At 41.0% G+C, this 18492-nt stretch overlaps 1 protein-coding gene across 2 annotated transcripts in view; it reads right to left on the reverse strand.

Moving 5' to 3' along the window:
• The window catches only part of PSIP1 (PC4 and SFRS1 interacting protein 1), a 38138-nt gene extending 19652 nt beyond the window's left edge, over window positions 1-18486 (reverse strand). For both annotated transcript variants that reach the window (XM_014952605.1, XM_014952606.1), the window contains exons 1-7: window positions 18322-18486; window positions 17210-17286; window positions 11979-12117; window positions 6809-6925; window positions 3954-4058; window positions 3321-3383; window positions 1360-1471 (exon numbers count right to left, since the gene is read on the reverse strand). In XM_014952605.1, coding sequence (XP_014808091.1) covers window positions 1360-1471; window positions 3321-3383; window positions 3954-4058; window positions 6809-6925; window positions 11979-12117; window positions 17210-17286; window positions 18322-18393 — 685 coding nt within the window. In that variant the 5' untranslated portion in view covers window positions 18394-18486. The remainder of the gene's footprint in view (window positions 1-1359; window positions 1472-3320; window positions 3384-3953; window positions 4059-6808; window positions 6926-11978; window positions 12118-17209; window positions 17287-18321) is intronic.
• Between the last annotated feature and the right edge of the window lie 6 nt (window positions 18487-18492).

The following is an 18492-nucleotide window of genomic DNA, read 5'->3' on the forward strand; positions in this document are numbered from 1 at the left end:
CATCACTTTTCTTGATAACAAGCCACTGTCACGAAGTTCTACTATGACACTATAGTATAGAGCAAAACTTGTCACTTCCTCAGATTCACTGTATTGTAAGGAGTAAGACAAACAGTGTATCTGCCTTCTTGGCACCTGCATCCTTCAAAAGCTTGTCCGATATGACAGTGAAGATGTGGTCAGGAAACCCAATACTCAGTGTTTAAACACCTGTTGGTGTTAGCATGGAGCACTGCTAAGCATCACACGTGTGCATCACATCCAACACCAGGATAGGTGCACAGGACATCTTCTGAGAAGGTATTTATACAGGAGCTGAATGCATCTCTTAGATCTTTTCCTGCTCTTATATAGAGTAGTTAGTGAAAAGAAAAAAAGAAAAAAAAACCCCAACAAAAAAACACAACAAAAACTTGAAGTTAAGCACATACCAGTATTAAAAATGCATATTTAGTACATTTAATGCAACAGGGAGGGTGGGGAGAAGGGGAGCTGAAGTAATACTTCGTTTCCTCACAGCTTCCAAGTCAAAAGAAAGTAATCTAGTTAACTGTGGCTGCACTATCTAAAAGTTATTTTCATACTGTCAGCAGATACAGATAAGTAAAGTATGTGAGCAGATACAGGTAAGTATGTTTCCCAGACTATATGCTCCTACAATGTACTTAACTGCTGCAAGAACTCTTAGCTGCAGTAGTTAATGATGAATTCAAGAGTATCTGCAAGCTTACTATAAAAATTCCAATGAATTAGATCATTCCTACTTTAAAAGAAACAAGCACTGCAGAATTATCACCAAATGATTCTAATAACAGATTTTTTTTTAAAAGAGGTCTATGTTCTTTTCATTTGTCTATGAATCTATACAGGCTGCCTTAAACATCTTTTTACACAAGTCTCTCCAGCTCCTTCTTTTTACTGTTCCTCTGAGCTCCACCCACAGGCTCTGTGTCCACCCAGTTCTCTTCCTTGCATTTTGTGGCTATTCTAGCACAAAGTATTTTACAGACCTTTAATGAATATAAATCTTTATGGAGCAACAATGCACAAAGAGCACTTACTGTCTATCTATAGTTTAGCATGATTCTATAAAGAAGGCTTTTCTAAAGGTGGTATTTGTACGCAAAACAACTAGTCTTATTTAGAGGACTGAGCATTTATGCTAAGAATTTAAATCTATTTACACTCTACATTTGTCAGTCTCAGATGAGGTGTTTCCTCAGTACACTCTATTGGCAAAGGCTGCCTTTAGCATGAGAAACTACTCTAAGTACTTTAGGGGAAAGAGATAGCTCCCTGACTAATTTTATAAAGATATTTCTGCAGTGAAGAAAAACTAAATATTTCCTTTAAAGTTACCTGCTGGTCTTCCTCGTTTGGGGCTTACTTTTGGAGATCCTGGAACAGGAGCTGCTGCTGTTGCTGCCGTTGCTACTGCTGCTGCTTCCTCAGCTTCAGTTTGTTTTTCAGCCTAATTTAAAGAATCAATTTCACAAGTGAAAAAACACAAGGCACGAATATCTCAATTACTTTCTCAAACAACAGTTTTGAACTTCTAGAAATGCATTATTTTGCTATTGCTTCTACACATGAAAAAACAATGTTTCCAAATCTAACAGTAATGGATTGTATTTAAATATTACTAATTTCACCCTCTCTGTACCATCACTACTTGATATAGTAACGTTTCATATAATTTCAACCAGTCCATTCATCTTCAGAACAGTAAACTATCTTGATACAAGAAAGGAAAACATGATTTATAGTTTTTAAGATCACCATAACAGCACACCAAAACCCAGTTTTAAGCATCCGCATTCGTATTTTTTTCCCCACATACAAATAGTCTTTTAGATGTTACCATCTCCCCTGCCTGCAACAAAGTATCAAGCCAGTAGATGGCGCTGTTCAGAAAAAACACACCTGCTTCTAGCTCTATCGCTAGAATCTCTCTATTCTCCATGAAAAACTCCACGCTGAACTGCACTAACTGGACAGAACGACCTTCATCTACATAGTCATTTCAGCGGCTTGGGTTGTAGAGCTTATGCCAACAGAAGATCTCCCTGCAGAAATGTTTCATATCCATATAGACAGATAAAAAGAATGCAGAAAAATCCCAACTGGAGAAAACATTCACAGTATTCAGTGTCCTGGATGCAGGAGCATCAGATAACAGCAACAAAAATACTATGGGAAAATACGTGTTTATCTTAATATTCTTTGTGGATACCTATAATAAAAGACCATTTTGAAGAACAGAGACAAACAAATCTAGAATAGAGTACAGGTGGATCTCATGTTAACTGTGCTTTCCATCAGCCTCCAGAAGGACTGTTTGAATCATAGAATCACTGAGGGGTTCAGGTTGGAAGGGGCCTTAAAGATCATGGAGTTCCAACCCCCCTGCCACTGGCAGGAACACCTCCCACTACAGCAGGTTGCTCAAAGCCCCGTAAATGAAGAGAGAGAAGCACCTGTTAGAATGCATTTTTACAATCCCAGCGAAAGAAAACACCACGTTTCTTAAGGCAAATAAGAAACACATTCAAAGTCATACAACTACATAGCCAACCCTCTTTTCTGACCTACAAGCACACACCACATCCCTCTAAATATTTTTTTTCTCTTCAGCAATGGTCTGCACTAAATGCAAATTTCTGGTTAAACACCTTGTCACACACAGCATGTGTCAAACATATGTCTGTCAGCTGAAGCTAGTAAATGTGACAGAGAAAATCTTAGGCCTGCAGTGCCCTATGATACCAAAAAAAACCCCACCTCAAACAAAACACTTCAATCTACTTTTTGGTTGGGTCAGTGCCCCGATCGGTCTTGCTGTGCGACCACGTGCACATTAAGGCCAGAGTGTGCTGAGCAAGCAGCTGGAACTGCCCCTTTCAAAGTCAAGTCAAATTTTTCTCAGGTTGAAGAGAACACAAAATTGCAATCTCAAGAAAAGGGGGAAATATTTCAAGTGTAAGTTCAGTGTGATGAAGTTGTTAAAAGAAATTTTTCTGAACTTAAAAGCAGACTATCTTATTACCAGTCTAGCAACAGTTTCTGTCCTAGTTTTTCTTACTTGCAATGGACTGTTCAGGAAAAGATAGGAACTCCCTACTCCACACTAACCTCAAACATAATTAAGACTCATAAAATGTCCTCTGGGAAAACTTTCATAAATCTTTCAGCCATTCTGAAGGGGGGATGAGAGTATCAAGCACTTCAACTTACGCATAATTTGTCATTAAAGGAAACAACATCCAGTATCATCACATGAAAAAATTCCAGTAAGGTGAAGTAATTAAACATATTGTTACCTTTCTTTTTCTTCCTCTTCTAGCAGCTTTAGGAACAGACGCATCATTTGTTTTCACCACATCCTGTGAAGATTAAAAATGGTACTAAGAGTCTTAACAGAACAAAGATACATTTTAAATGATTCTAAGTATTTTTCACAACTGAAGCCTCTGGCACATAAATTTAGACCAAAAAACATAATATATATGAAGACACCTCCTGCTTTTAAATTATTAAAATCCTGATTATCTGGTAATCAGGATTTTTTTCTGAAAGTTAAGAAATAAAATAAGTACTAAATAATACTCTGTTTTATATAAAGGTATGTAGTCATGTTTTAGTCTGTCTGAACTCTTTATCTGGTCCTTTAAAACATACATTTACAATACAGAATAAGTGATAAAAACCGCACTGTTCCACCTGTTGTAGACAAGCCAGACTAAAAGTTTTCTCACAAAGAAAGCTTCAATTCCTGTTAGCTTGGATGGCAGGTGTGAATATGACTGAACACACAGGAAGTTTTATATAATCAAACAGTTCCTAAGACCGTCACAGTAGTAATAACTGTAGCTTCTTAGTACTCTATTATAGAGTTGCATCCATCAACATAATATTAAAGTGTTCGTCAGTGCACAGAAAAAGCTTTCACATACTTCTTTGCTGTTTTTTTCAGAAGGCAGATCATCTTCCTTTGAAGTATCCATCTCTTTTTCTTCTGTTTCAGCTTCTGCTAAGTTATTATCCCCTTTAGGGGATAACTGCAAAGGGAGTAAACATGGAGTGAAAAAAAATGCACTAAGAAGCGTTTCACAGCGAAAAGAGAACGAACTAACAGACATCAGGCTGCTTTTCACTGTATATAGTTTAAGTCTGTACATACACTCCTTTCTTAGGTACAGTTCTTAACTGCCTCAGACAGACCACCTCCTCCATTACACCACTAACAGTTGTCAGAACAGGGCAAAATCCAGCAATGTACTAGGGTAGAACTTAAATTCCACTTTGTGTTCATGGTAACATTCAACGTATATTTAGATCACTTTATCTGTTACATACAGATGGACATCCAATTCACAGACAACATTTAGCAGAGTATCATTCTACTAAATAGAGTTAATGTAGTAAACAGATCACAAACAAGGTGTTTTATCATGTGTGAGATATTAATTAGTGGTCACTGGTGTCATCTAACCCGTACTTTTTTTCCTGTTTTGGTGTTTGTTTTTTTTTTAAACCTCAAAATACCAGTTTTTGTTTTAGGTAAGCAGCTAAGACTTGAAAAATCAAGAGTTTGTAACAATTTATTTGAAAATAATTGGCATATCCTTGCAGCCTATGTCCATGCTTGGTTTTTTTTTTAGATATTCAGTTCATTCTTTCAACTTTATTACTATTGCCTTGTCCCCTTTGCAAGCACCTTTTGTGAAATTCCCCTTAAATATAGCTACAGGTCTTAAAATTTCAACATTGAACAAAGCAACTCAGGCACAAAGCTATCCAGCAATATTCCTAATTACTTGAACACATGCAATTCACCAAGTCTTTTTACAGATCACAATTTTTAGACAGAAAAATCACTGGTACACTAAAACCAAAGGAAAGCAGAGTACAATGACTGGTTAAAAGAATGTTACATCTACATAAAAGTCAAAAGAGAAGGAGTAAACTTCTTCCACTTTTCGCCTTAAATTGATTGAGACTAATTACAGAAATCTAAGTAAAAAGACGTGTTCAAGATCCTCCATTCCATGTGTTTAAATGGCTCTTAAGTCTTTCTGTTTCTCATCTGCAGTGCCAGCTCAGGACAGCCTGAAAGCACTTTTCAGGAGAAACATGAAGCTTAAGTTGTTGCCATTCCCACTACCGTTTGCTGTTTGCTACTTAAGTTCACAGTGAAGCAAACTGATGAACCAGTCCAGCTTAAAAGAAGTTTTCCCCTCGCAGGAGCAATTGCTGAGGAAGAAGTGTTTTTATCAGCAGTATGCATGGGCAAAAATGAAGAACAGCACTGATTTACTAATACCAGGAAATTACATACTGACGAGTGTTACTAATATAGCTAATAGAACCCAAATCATGCTACCTTCCACGTGGAATTACTAAATTAAGGAATACTCTAAGCAGTAAGAAGTTGGCAGAAATAATCCTTCAATAACTCCATGGTCTCCAACCCGCAGTATCAATTCTCAGTGTACTACGAAGACACCATATTCCACGCTGCCATCAAAGGTGTTTTTTCTTCTTGAAGAAACAAGTTACTACAGCTACCAGACACCGTACCACATAAGGAACATCCACTATGTATCTGAAACATTGCAACTTCTTCAATGAACCATGCATCAATACTAAAGGACAGCCGGATACACCTATGGAAAAACTACATTCTGGTATTCTATGATGCATTGAATCTTGGCAAGTAAAAGGAACACAGTCAGAATTAAGCCAAGTCTGTTCAAAACAGTTTGACAAATTAAGAGCACTGCTCATCCTGTAGAGTAGCAATTTCCAGAAATGAGTTAGAAGTAAATGAGATACCCTAACTGTACCAACCTCATCTGCATCGCACTTTTTTTTGTCATTTTCTATTCTTCTTGTCATTCTACTCTTCTTTAAACAACTGAGATAACACACATCTTCCCATGCCATAAGAAAAACAACCCCACATGAACAACACAACACATTCAAGGACAGAGAAAGTTCAAAGCGGTGTTATTAAACGTACAGTAAGCTAGGAAGGTTCACCTCTTACACTACAAACCATGTACACCACCAGTAAGCTGAAACAAAGAAGTTTCAGACAGAAATGCATTTTCTTTGTCCAAATATAATACATTTAAAGAGAACACAATATTGTTTCAGGAGGATTCTAAGGTATGCACACCTTTACAAAGCAAAGAAGCTAAACTCTGTCTATATAAACTCCTGTATACTCATTACTCACAGACACTTCCCTGACTCAAGAGTTCAATTGATACAGCTATGAAATCCTTTATATCGTAATTAGTCCATTAGGACTATAGCCTAGTTCAAACTGATTCTTATAATCTGTCCAATCAAATACACTTAAGAACCCCTTCAGCCCAGACAGAACCTAATGATCTGTTAAGCTCTTCAGCAAAAACTGACATAACTGAAAGATAGTCATACCTGTCCATGATATTAAAAAGTCTTCAAAAACAAAGGAAAACTTAAAGCTAAATCTTGGTGATTATTTCCACCTTCTTCAGCCTACAAAGTACTAAATAAATTTAGTTTAAGTCTATCATGATTTAGAAACATAGATCAGTGAAGAAATTAATGTTCAAAACCATGTACACCACCTTAAAGGAATACAGAAGGACAAATATTACTGTGTGTACATCTGAAAAGAAGTAAAGGCATGGCAGTAATGGCAGTTACTTACAACAGTAGAACACCCTTAGTTTTAAGTATTTAAGTAGAAACTTGGCAATACAGTTTTGACTTAAAAACATTCCCAGCAGAACAAAACATGAATTCAGTCACTTACTTTTGGGACAGAAGGCTTTCTTCTTTTGGCTCCTGCTTTTTCTTCACTCCCCTCAGCAGGCTCCTGACTACCTTCTTGAACAGTTTCTTTGATAGGAGTGTTAACGGCTGGATGGGACTTCAATATAAAAACATCAAAAATGAGATTTAAGTCCCTTCCTGAACTACAGATCAACAATACTGAGAGGCGTTCTGCCACCTGTACGTTACTGAAGAAAGCATCATGCAAAGGAAGCCCTTATTAAAACTAAAATAATATTAACATGTATCTTATTTCATTAACTTCCACACTTCTCAGTATAAATTGCATTTCATTATCAGACTTTCAAGCTCTAATGCTATAATAACTTATTTTCAGACTACAAATACTGCAATGTAAGGTTTTTCTTATGCATAAATTAAAAAAAAAAAGTTGTCCTTGGTCAAATACAACTTGTGATCCTACTGCCAAGAAGTGCATTTTTAAATGAGCTATCAATCCTAAGTAAGCGAACTACTTGTTCCTGATAACATGAGCAGTAAAAGAGATTACAATGAAGGCTAAAAATTTAAAGTTAAAAACATGGAAACAGAGGAGCCAAAGCGAAAATTACACTCTTTTTATTCCATTACTTTGTGGATAGCATCCTCACTCTTAAATATTAGCTCCTTCGAACAAAGCTGGCATACTCCTTTGACTTTATTTTTCCCCCACTGAGGAAGTGGTTTTGGATTTAAGCCCAAACCACAAGCTCCCTTCTGCCCTCCACCTCCCTTACGAGCAGTTACAAGCAACATCTGCGAAGTATAAATACCGCTTTCAGAACATTCCAGCCAGTTCTGGCAGTTAAACAGAAAACACAGCTCTCAGAAGGACTCACCAAGACAAAATATGCTCAGTAAAAGGACAGATAAAAAAGAAGTAAAAAATGGCAAGTGAATCCCTCACCATGAATAGCTGACAAGTCTGTCACTTTAATATTAATCTTGCATCCAGAATTAAAAGCTCCATTTTGCCAACATCTCCCTGCAATTACCCACTCCCCTCTGACCTTTCTTGCTGTGTGGCCAAACACGAAGTTACCTACTCACCCTGAATTTTTAGGCTCTGACAACTAAACTGTCTTCCCTGCTACTCTGCTCCACTGAACTCTAAGAATCTTCCTTAAAATCAAAGAATTGCCTGTGGGTCAAGGAATATGTCCCCACTGCCTCAGCTAAAAAATGTGCCATTTGTGAATATGTACTGAATACTGCAACATTATCAATAGCCCGTAAATATGTTGTTCTACTTTAAAATATTGTTGGAAAAATAGCATCTTCGCTTATCAGTATACTTACGTTACCTTTCCCCTCAGTCTTCACAACCAGCCACTTGCCTGCATGGACCTTCCATATCAATCACACTGCAGCATCCCTCTGCCTGCATGGACCTTCCCCATCACGCTGCAGAGTCTCTATGCCTGCGTGGACCTTCCCTATCACATTGCAGCATCTCTATGCCTGCATGGACCTTCCCTATCAATCACACTGCAGCATCTCTATGCCTGCATGGACCTTCCCTATCAATCACACTGCAGCATCTCTATGCCTGCATGGACCTTCCCCACCACACTGCAGCATCTCTCTGCCTGCGTGGACCTTCCCCACCACACTGCAGCGAGGAAACCAGGCACTGGACCTTCCCCACCACACTGCAGCAAGGAAACCAGCCAGCAGGTGCTGGCAGCCTGTGTGGAGCCAGGCCTGGGGCTGCCCAGAGCTGGTCACAACAGGTCCCAGCTGGCTGGGACAGGGGCAATCTGACACACCCACCTACACAGAGGGAGCCCCAGTCACCTCTGCCAACACAGGTATGGGGAAGAGGGTCACGGAGGAGAATGCCAGCTACCTGAGAAGGGCTGGGGAGATGCTGCCAATGCACAGAGGAGGCACCTGCAACAGTGCGTGAGGGACACCAAGGCCAAAGAGATGCCCAGGCAGGAGGGACACTGGAAAGAGGAATCACCCAGGGGCAGAGAGGGGACAGAAGGGACAGCCCATGGAGGATCCCACGTCCAAGCCCTTGAGAAAGAAGCAAGGATCAGCCAAGCCGAAGTAACCACTCCACACTGGCCTCAGTCTCCTGCACTTCCACCCCCTCACCCAAGGGACCGACAGTGGCTTGGGGTGAGGGGACTGGAGACCAGCGAGGGGGGAGCAGAGGTGGCCAGAGGGGCAGCTGAGGTGTATTTCTCCAAGTCTTTGTCATTGTTTCTCCTTACCAGAATCAGTAACATAAACCTTGTGTTATTCAGCAAAACTGTGGCAGATGCACCAACGTAAGTGTTTTGTTGCTTCCACTATACCCCTCCTTGGCAAAGATGGGAAGGTGGGGCCCCAAGCAGCCCATTTCAAACACTCTGCTACGCTTAGAACAGGTATAAATTTCCTCATAATCTGCCAATAAAGCTGTCTCAACATCTACATGAAGCACTCTTGAACTTCCTTTCCCGACTAAAACATCCAGAAGCCCTACCCCTCAAACAACCCTTAGCTGTTAATTAAGACAGCCACAGAGACTGTTATCAAGCAGATAAGCATCCTTCCCTTATTAACAGGAGGGAGAAACCACCTACATTTGTTTCTCTAGCTTTGAGGACTCAATGCTAAGGCAGCATTCCCATAAACAGGAAACAGTCAAACATCAAGGCAACTAACAAGAACATGAAATAAGGCACCTCTGAAGACTCATCCCTGTGAAATGTATGCTGTCCTGCCCTCAGTAAGTTTGCAGATGACACCAAGTTGGGTGGAAGTATGGATCTGCTTGAGGGTAGGAGACTCTGCAGAGGGATCTGAACAGGCTGGATCAATGGGCCAAGGCCAATGGGATGAGGTTCAACAAGGCCAAGTGCCAGGTCCTGCACTCGCATCACAACAACCCCATGCAGCACTACCGGCTTGGGGAAGAGTGTCTGGAGAGCTGCCTGGAAGACAAGGATCTGGGGGTGTTGGTCAACTGTTGGCTGAACATGAGCCAGCCGTGAGCCCAGGTGGTCAGGAAGGCCTATGGGTGGTCAAGAAGGCCTACAGCATCCTGGCCTGTATCAGGAATACTGTGGCCAGCAGGACTAGGGAAGTGATCATCCTGCTGTACTCAGCAGTGTTGAGGCTGCACCCTGAATACTGTGCTCAGTTTTGGGCCGCTGACTACAAGAAAACATTGAGGTGCTGGAATGTGTCCAGAGAAGGACAACAAAATTGGTGAAGGGTCTAGAGCACAAGTCTTATGAGAAGCAGCTGAGGGAACTGGGGTTCTTCAAGCATGGAGAAAGGAGGCTGAGGGGAAACATTCTAACTCTACAACTACCTGAAAGGAGGTTGTGGAGAGGTGGAGGTCGGTCTCTTCTTCCAAGTAACAAGTGATAGGACATGAGGAAACAATGGCCTCATATTGTACCAGGAGAAGTTTAGGATGGATATTAGCAAAAATTTATTCACTGAAGGGGTTATTAAGCATTGGAACAGGCTGCCCAGGGGAACAGTTGAATCACTATCCCTAGAGGCACTTACAAGACGGGTAGATATGGTGCTTAGGGACATGGTTTAGTGGTTTTGGCAGTGTTAGGTATACAGTTGGACTCAATGATCTTAGAGGTCCCTTCCAGCCTAGATGATTCTATAATTCTATTAAATAAAGTTCATTTCAGCACATAAGCTGAAACAAGTAAAAGCAAAATAAAAACCAAATATACTACAATTTTCATACTCTTGGGGAAGTGGAGTGTTCCTCTATCTTACTTATCTTTGGCAGAACAGTGACATAATATTTCAGTCCTACGAATTAATCCCAGAAGGTAGCACTTTGTGAAAAAACATGGAAGATCCATGACTGACTGACATAACACCATTAAAGATGCTCAACAAACTAGACCCTTACTGGTGGTTTTATTTCACATCAAGTAACACTTACTCCACCTAATTTATTAATCTGATACTAATCTGATTTATTTTTCAGAATGTCAAATTTAGTCAGCTGTTTGCAGATGTACTCCTTTAGAAGCAACATTAATTGCCTGCAAGCAAAAACAACAGCTGGCTAAATTCTAAGGGCTTGATCCAAATAAAACTTGCTTTTAACAACACATAGCGCAGGATAGAAAGGGAAAGCTACCTAAATAAAGGTTTTCCAAAGTTAGGGTGGAAAATCAGTAGAAAATTTGTGCAAGTCTACATGACTTCATTTATTTGGTAATTCAATCTGGTCCAACCCTCCTGCTGAAGCAGAGCAACCCAGAGCCAGCTGACCAGGACCATGTCCACATGGCTTCTGAATATCTTCAAGGATGAAGACTTCACAGCCTCCCTGGGCAACCTGTGCCAGTGCTTGGTCACCCTCGCAGTGAACATATGCTTCCTGCTGTTCTGAGGGTACCTCCTGTATTTCAGCTGGTGCCCATAGTCTCTGGTCTGTCATTGGGCACCACTGAAAAGAGCCTGGCTCTGTCTTCTTTGGACCCTCCTTTCAGGTATTTATATACACATCAGTGGGATTACCCTGAGCCCCCCAGGACTGAACAGCCCCAGCTCCCTCAGCCTCTCCTCATAGCAGAGAATCACCTTCATGGGTCTCTTACTAGAGTGTCCATGTCTCCGGTACCGAGTAGCTCAGAACTGGACACTCCAGTTAAAACATCCTGACTAAGAAAGGTTTCTTCTTCCAGTAATTTTAAGCCTAACTTACAGGGACAGATTTTAAATGACTTGTGGAAAGAAAAAAAAAAAATTTAATAAATAGTGGGAGAAAAATGGCAAAGATCAACCCAATCGCTTGAGACAAGGTGACCAGTTCACCAAAAGACCCTGTGAAAGAGCTATCACCAAAGCTGAAGTATCTAAATGGAACTCAAAAGGTGGGAAGGACTACCCACACAAAATCTGATGGATTAAGAAAACAGTCTATACGGATCTCTTGGCAGTTATGTTTTGCTTTTTTCCAATTGGAAATTATTTATGAATGCCTGAGATGCTATGATAGCAGCCCAGAGCACTGCTTAATTGTTGTTACTGATGCCTGCTGTGAAACAAAATATTAGACAAGCTTGTTACTGTTAATTGTTATACACAGATTTTCACCTTGTGAGAATGACTGGGAACATACAACTCAGTTATGGCTCACAACAAAAATTTGCAGATTCCACATAACTTACCTGCTGATGAGAGAACTTCACTTTGGGATTGTTGTCAATTTCCCACAAACCTTCATTAAAACCCTTTCTCTTATTTGGTTTGCCATATTTATCTTTATTTTCAGAGTAAGGGAATATGTCCTTTGGTCCCAAAAATGCCCTAAAGGTGAGAAAGGAGAAAAGGAACAAATTTTCACATTTTAAATGGTTAGTTTTTTCAAAGAAATAAGCACCAGATGTTAAGAGATGACTACTGCAACAACTAATTCTGCCACATAAGCATCTTTAGTTTTCTCAACTTTTGCCTTCAACAGCCCAAGTTTTCCATTACTACCACCACACATATGAACCCCCACCTTCCTGGGTTGTTGAGTGTCTAGGCAAGAAACAGCTGATGCTGCATCTCAGGATTGCAGCTAATAGGACAACCAAGTACTGTGATCCAGAACAATTAACAACTGAGTAGCTTGCAAACAAACAGAAAGAGCAATTGCTTCCTTAGAAACAAATCAGGCTTAAATGTTAAGAATGAAGAATCTGGACAATGTAAGGCAAGAGAACAATTTAAAGGAGAAGAAACAGCTCAATGCTAACAAAGAGAATCTTTTAAAGTCATTAAATTAAAAAAATCCAATTAATAGACAAAATTTAAGAATAGTTTTCTGTGTACTGGACACAAAAAAGCAGCACTTGATTACACTGACTGCCCAGATCTCTGTAAAAATGCATGTAGTTCAGCATTAATTCAGTATTTTTCCAGTGTGTGACAAAAGTACCTCATAACTTGATTTACTAAACTTAACCAATAAAAACTTTAAACTGTTCCTGATTTTAAATTTCTCCCCCAATACTTCTCTTGGTGAAGTAAACATTAAAAATATTTTACCTTTATTTAAGCTCTTCTTGTAGTACGAGTTCTTAACACTGTTTGCCTATTTTTGTCAGTCAAACAAACAACACTCCTGCACAGCACTGTAAGCTCTGTAATTAAAGCTTTTACCCTAGTAGGTTTTCTCATATGTCAAAGTCACAGCATCCACACTACTCACCTCTCCAAGATAGACTTGGGAAAACAAGGTAACATACTACTAAGAGGCAGTATTTTGGTTTATGCTGAAGAACATCAAAGACAGCTTAATTCCTGCTCTACTTTCATGACCTTTCAAGTTCGGATTTCACTGCAGCAATCCATATGCTGCTAACAGAAAAAGACACCACTCTGGTGGTACATTCTTAGTTTCACTCAGTGCTCAGACACTGTCTGATTATGTATTTGTTAGATCCAACTACTTGAAAAGTTGCATGTGTTTGGTTTCTAAAGTATTGGCTTATGGAAGAGTTAAACAGATACTTCTAAGTTCCACTCTCCTATTTTCCTCACCATCTTTTAAAAAAAAAAAAAAAAAAGCATTTTCTATTCCCACAGTAAAGCACTCAGCTGTGTGTACAAATTATTAACACAAGCCACTGTGATAGATTAGACTTTGCAAGGCATGGTCAGAGAGGATTCGGCCAGTGTGGGAGGCATGCACCTGCAGAGCCTACTTAACCAGACCGAAAGGATGGAGAGGGAAACAAACAGAAACTGGGACGGAGAAAAGTAGGAAACATTGCCTCCCTTCTTTCTTATCCCGTGAAGGAAAACATTTTTCCAAGGTCTGTAAGCCTCTGCCCGTACTGCTCAGACTTTGAAAAACACCAGAAACCAGCTACTGTGAAAAGGTCATGTAGCTTACTGGGTTCCTGCAGTTAAAACCCCACGTACCAAAAAGAAAAAGGAACAAGAAAAATCAAATTAAGATCGATTACCCTAAAATATAGGGACCAGAAACTAGAGTTCAGTGTGACCTTCTGGTTGTGTGTGACCAACCAAAATTTGTCCTGACCTGACATATTGGTACAACAAATCCAAATAAATCTTTTAGTAAAATACTGTCTATTTTGCTACTCTCTTTTAGTAAAGGGTACTCTTGTTGCATTAAGACAGTATGGAAATAAACAAAACAAACCTCAACCAAGTTCCCAAAGCATCTTTTAAGAAGCACGTACCTGTTCACTGCACACAGGCAGCAACACTTATTTGTGTTTCAACAAAACTTAAGAGAAAATCAGCAATAGCAGTCAGAGTACAAGTTTATACTTGTTCATAGTTGTCTGCAAACCTGAGTTAATATTATTCCTTAAAGTCAAGTAAGAATTATTCACAAGCCAGTCTTGTTTTCATTTTTCCCCATAGCTCTTCTTTTCCTACTGTAACCATCCACACAGCTAGATGTGATCCTTTACACAGAATGTCTTTTTAGCACAATGGAACTCTTTATCTGGATTTTCAGAGCTGCCACTACTTACAATAAGACAGGCTGTATATGTACACACTACTAACATGTTGAAGGTACACCATGTCTAACCTTGCACAGGTGCGTAACCAACTGTGAGAAACACAGCAGAGAACAGGTTTACCAAATTTATTTTAGTTTCTGTGAAAAAGTACAGGAAATGGTTAGCTCTTTTTAGTTCCTATGGAAAAGTACAGGAAATGGTTAGCTCTACCTAATTCCTGATGGATGGCTAAGTCAGTATTTACAGCTACAAACCTGAACACAAATTACACACCATGGGCCCAGGTGAACCTCATGAGGTTCAACAAGAGCAAATGCAAGGTTCTGCACCTGGGCTGGAACAATCCTCGCCACCAATACAAACTAGGGGGTGAGGTATTGGAAAGCAGCCCTGAGGAAAGGGACTTGGGGGTGCTGGTGGACGAGAAGCTGGACATGAGCAGGCAGCGTGCAGCTGCAGCCCAGAAGGCCAATCGCATCCTGGGCTGCATCAAAAGAAGCGTTGCCAGCAGGTCCAGAGAGGTGATTCTGCCACTTTGCTCTGGTGAGACCTCACCTGGAGTATTGTGTGCAGGTCTGGAGCCCTCAATATAAGAAGGATATAGACCTGATGGAGAGGGTCCAGAGGAGGGCCACAAGGATGATCAGGGGGATGGAGCACCTCTGCTACGAGGACAGGCTGAGGGAGCTGGGGTTGTTCAGCCTGGAGAAGAGGAGGCTCCGGGGAGACCTAATAGCAGCCTTCCAGTACCTGAAGGGAGCCTACAGGAAGGCTGGGGAGGGCCTGTTTAGAAAGGCCTGTAGTGACAGGACGAGGGGCAATGGCTTCAAGCTGGAGGGTAGCAGATTTAGATTGGAGATTAGGAGAGGGTTCTTCACTGTGAGGGTAGTGGAGCACTGGAACAGGTTGCCCAGGGAGGTGGTTGAGGCCCCTTCCCTGGAGATATTCAAGGTGAGGCTCGATGAGGCCCTGGGCAACCTGGTCTAGTTGGGGGTGTCCCTGCTGACTGCGGGGAGGTCGGACTAGATGACCTTTGGAGGTCCCTTCCGGCCTGGGCAATTCTATGATTCTATGAACAGCATTCTCCTTTTTTGCCCAATCTGCTCCTTCTTACTGTTACTTACAGGTATCTGCTGTAAGCAACCCTAAGTAAGATCAAGAGGCAAGGGAGTTTCACCCATTACCACTCTAAGAAGCACAAGGTAAGCAACATGCTTCAAGAACAAATACCACGAGACAGCTGGGTCATGGAACATCCTGTACGTTGCAATGCATATGAAAGAGAGAAGTAGTCTCTCTTGTATTGTATGGACCTCTGGAATGTAGTAACCCTGAAACTACAGCATAAAAAAACCCCAGACTGCAGTAAAACTTTCTTTTGTAATAATACCAAAGAGTGAGGAATAGAACTTTCAAATTTATCCATGTAAATTATGAAAAAAAAAAAAGGAGAAAACTTCCAAACCCAAGCATGCCTTGGGAGCATAAGCTAAATTTAAAATTGGCCATGATGCTTCTCAAAATTTGAAAAGGTATTTTTAAAGCTTTAGATAAGGAGTTATTTTCATATCCCTTATATTCAGTCTGTGTCCATGAACTTGTAAGTACACAAAACCTCAGTAAAATCCAGAATGACATACACATTATCAAGGACAAGCCCAAAGCAATACTGTGCTTTTGGCTGCCAAAAAAAATCAGCTAGGGAAAAAAATGAAGAAAAAAGGCAACCTGCTGCCCATTAAAAAATTGGGCAAGATTCAAATCTTGCAACCTTGAATCAAATTCCAGAAACCTCTCTTTATCCACAAAACTACATACACACACAAAAACCCAAACTAAAAACACTAAGCCATTGAAAGATCTATTGAAAGATGAGAACAGATATAGAAATGCTTAAGTGTATGATCCAAGCATATAGGAATCTTCTTCACAGTGAAATAACTTCTTAGAAAAAGAACCACATCATAAGTAGTGTCAAGGAGAGCTGGAGGATGCTTACTCTTTAGTTCAACAGGGCAATGTATCTTGTCTTAGCAAGGCTTACTAAATGATAGATGCAAAGCAATTAGATTAAAGCAATTTCAATAGGTATTTAATAAGATGAAGAAAAAAAAGGCAAGGCCTTTTCACAAAATGCAAGAAACAGAGTACTTACACTACTTCTGTTTCTGACCTGTTTACGTACCATTTGAAGTCTTACAAATTTACAATGGGGCAACCAGTCATGCTAAAAAGCAACATAATACTCAAAAAGACAGAGCTGCATAAAAGCCAGCATATTTACAGTCATATTTGGCAGTGGAAGAAATACAGACCTCCAAAGCAAATGAAGTGTGACTGCAAAATGCTACATTGCTGAAAGTTCCCAAAGATACATATTTTGCAGGTTGACAGGTATAAAGCTAACTGCACTTCCTCACTTTTTTCTCTGGATCTTACAAAAATAAAAAAATCAATACTCCCAACCCCAAACCTCTACACAAAAACCCCCCGAAACCCAATACATGATTATTTACCCATTACTCAAATTTTGCCTACTTCATTGTTCTCAGCCTTCTTTCTCTTTCTTTGAGAACATACTGTTGAGAATTTTGAGGATGTACCAGATTACAGTTGAAGTCCATTACTGAAGAAAAAACCCACCTATCAGTCATACCATGGTGGGTAGCAGGGGTTTTTTTCCCTTCTGACAAGGGAAGTGTACAAGGTATGGTTATGGTATACTATTCCCTTGAACAGCTTCAGCAAATGTTAGAAAAGCATGTATTGTCAAAAGAAATTAATTTAGGAAGAGCTGGTCTGCATCTGAATACTATAGTTTAAAATACACTACACTGAGATGAGCCTTAACTTCTTGTCACAGTATTCTACAGTGGAAAAAAAAAAAAGACCCTTAAATATAAAGGACTTACGTCTCATGGGTGCCAAAAAAGAAAATAGGCATTTTATTTGTAGGAGGCTTTACTGCTCCATCAGGAACTTCATCCACCTAAGGAAAAGACAGACTGTAATTCAAGTCAAATAACTGTTAAGAACAGTCTAGCAGGAAATAAGTAAAAGTGTTAAGCATTAAAAAAAAGAAAAAAAAAAAAGCTAGAGAAGTAAAGCAGGTCTCAAGATCTCTTTTTAACTGCATTTAAAAAAAAAACACACAACAGAATCGAGGACAGTATTAGCAACAGTAGGAAATGACAACACTTCTCGTGTTACAGCAACACACTTCACATGGAGAGACATGATGTGCAACAGGTAAAAAGCACATGTCACTCCCATCCAAATGCTGCCCCTCCATCAGCATAAGCAAGAGCAAGGCTCCTGACCCGCACGCTGAGCCGGTAACTTGCCCAAGCCCAAATGTCAAGTGCTACAACAGGGAAAGGCCAATAAACTTCCTAGAAAACAATCCTTAAGCCAGCACCTTAGCCAAATATCTTGTAATTAGTGTTTTATCTATGTTCCCACAGCCCTCTAGTGACCGACAGCAGCCACAGAACTTGCTGATCACCGGCTCCCGAGGGAGCAGGCAGGAGGTGGAGGAGGACGGGTGGGCTGATCCCGCACACGGAGCTTGCTCTGCGGGAAGCACCACGGGGACAGCAGACTTTTCAAAGAGTAACGAGCGACCCTGCCATGACTTTACGGTTTTGTCACCAAAAAGAAAAAAAAAAAAAACAGTTCCGGAGGATGGGTATTTGGGTACCGTTAGGTGCGTGATGCTACCACACCACACGCCTTCGCTCCCAACAGCTACGTTATGCAAATCAGGACAACTAACGACTGCTGGAGAGGGCTACTAATTACCAGGAGAAGTGACCCGCAGCCAGGCACAGGGCAACTGCCAGCCCAAAGTGCGATCCACGGCCGGCTGCCGGCCACGGGGGCACCGCCGTGACCCCCTTCCCACCGCTGGGGGGGGGGCGGCTGCAGGCGCGACCCGCTCCGAGCCCACCCACCCCCCGACGGTGCCCGAAGGCGCCCCCGGCCCCACGGAGAGCGGGAGGGGGGGCGGTGTGGGGAGCCTTACCCTGGCCGGCCAGTGGGGATAACCTTTCATCTTGGCAAAGATGAGGTCTCCGGGTTTGAAATCTCGGCTCATGTTTTCTCACCGATGTGACGCCCGTCGCCGAACCGGACCGCGGTGTGGGGGGGGTGTGTGTGTGGGGTGTTCCTGCGCCTCCCGCCGCTGAGCCGCCGC

This window comes from Calidris pugnax, unplaced genomic scaffold, assembly GCF_001431845.1.
Source record: "Calidris pugnax isolate Ruff unplaced genomic scaffold, ASM143184v1 scaffold208, whole genome shotgun sequence".
Lineage (NCBI taxonomy): Eukaryota > Metazoa > Chordata > Aves > Charadriiformes > Scolopacidae > Calidris > Calidris pugnax.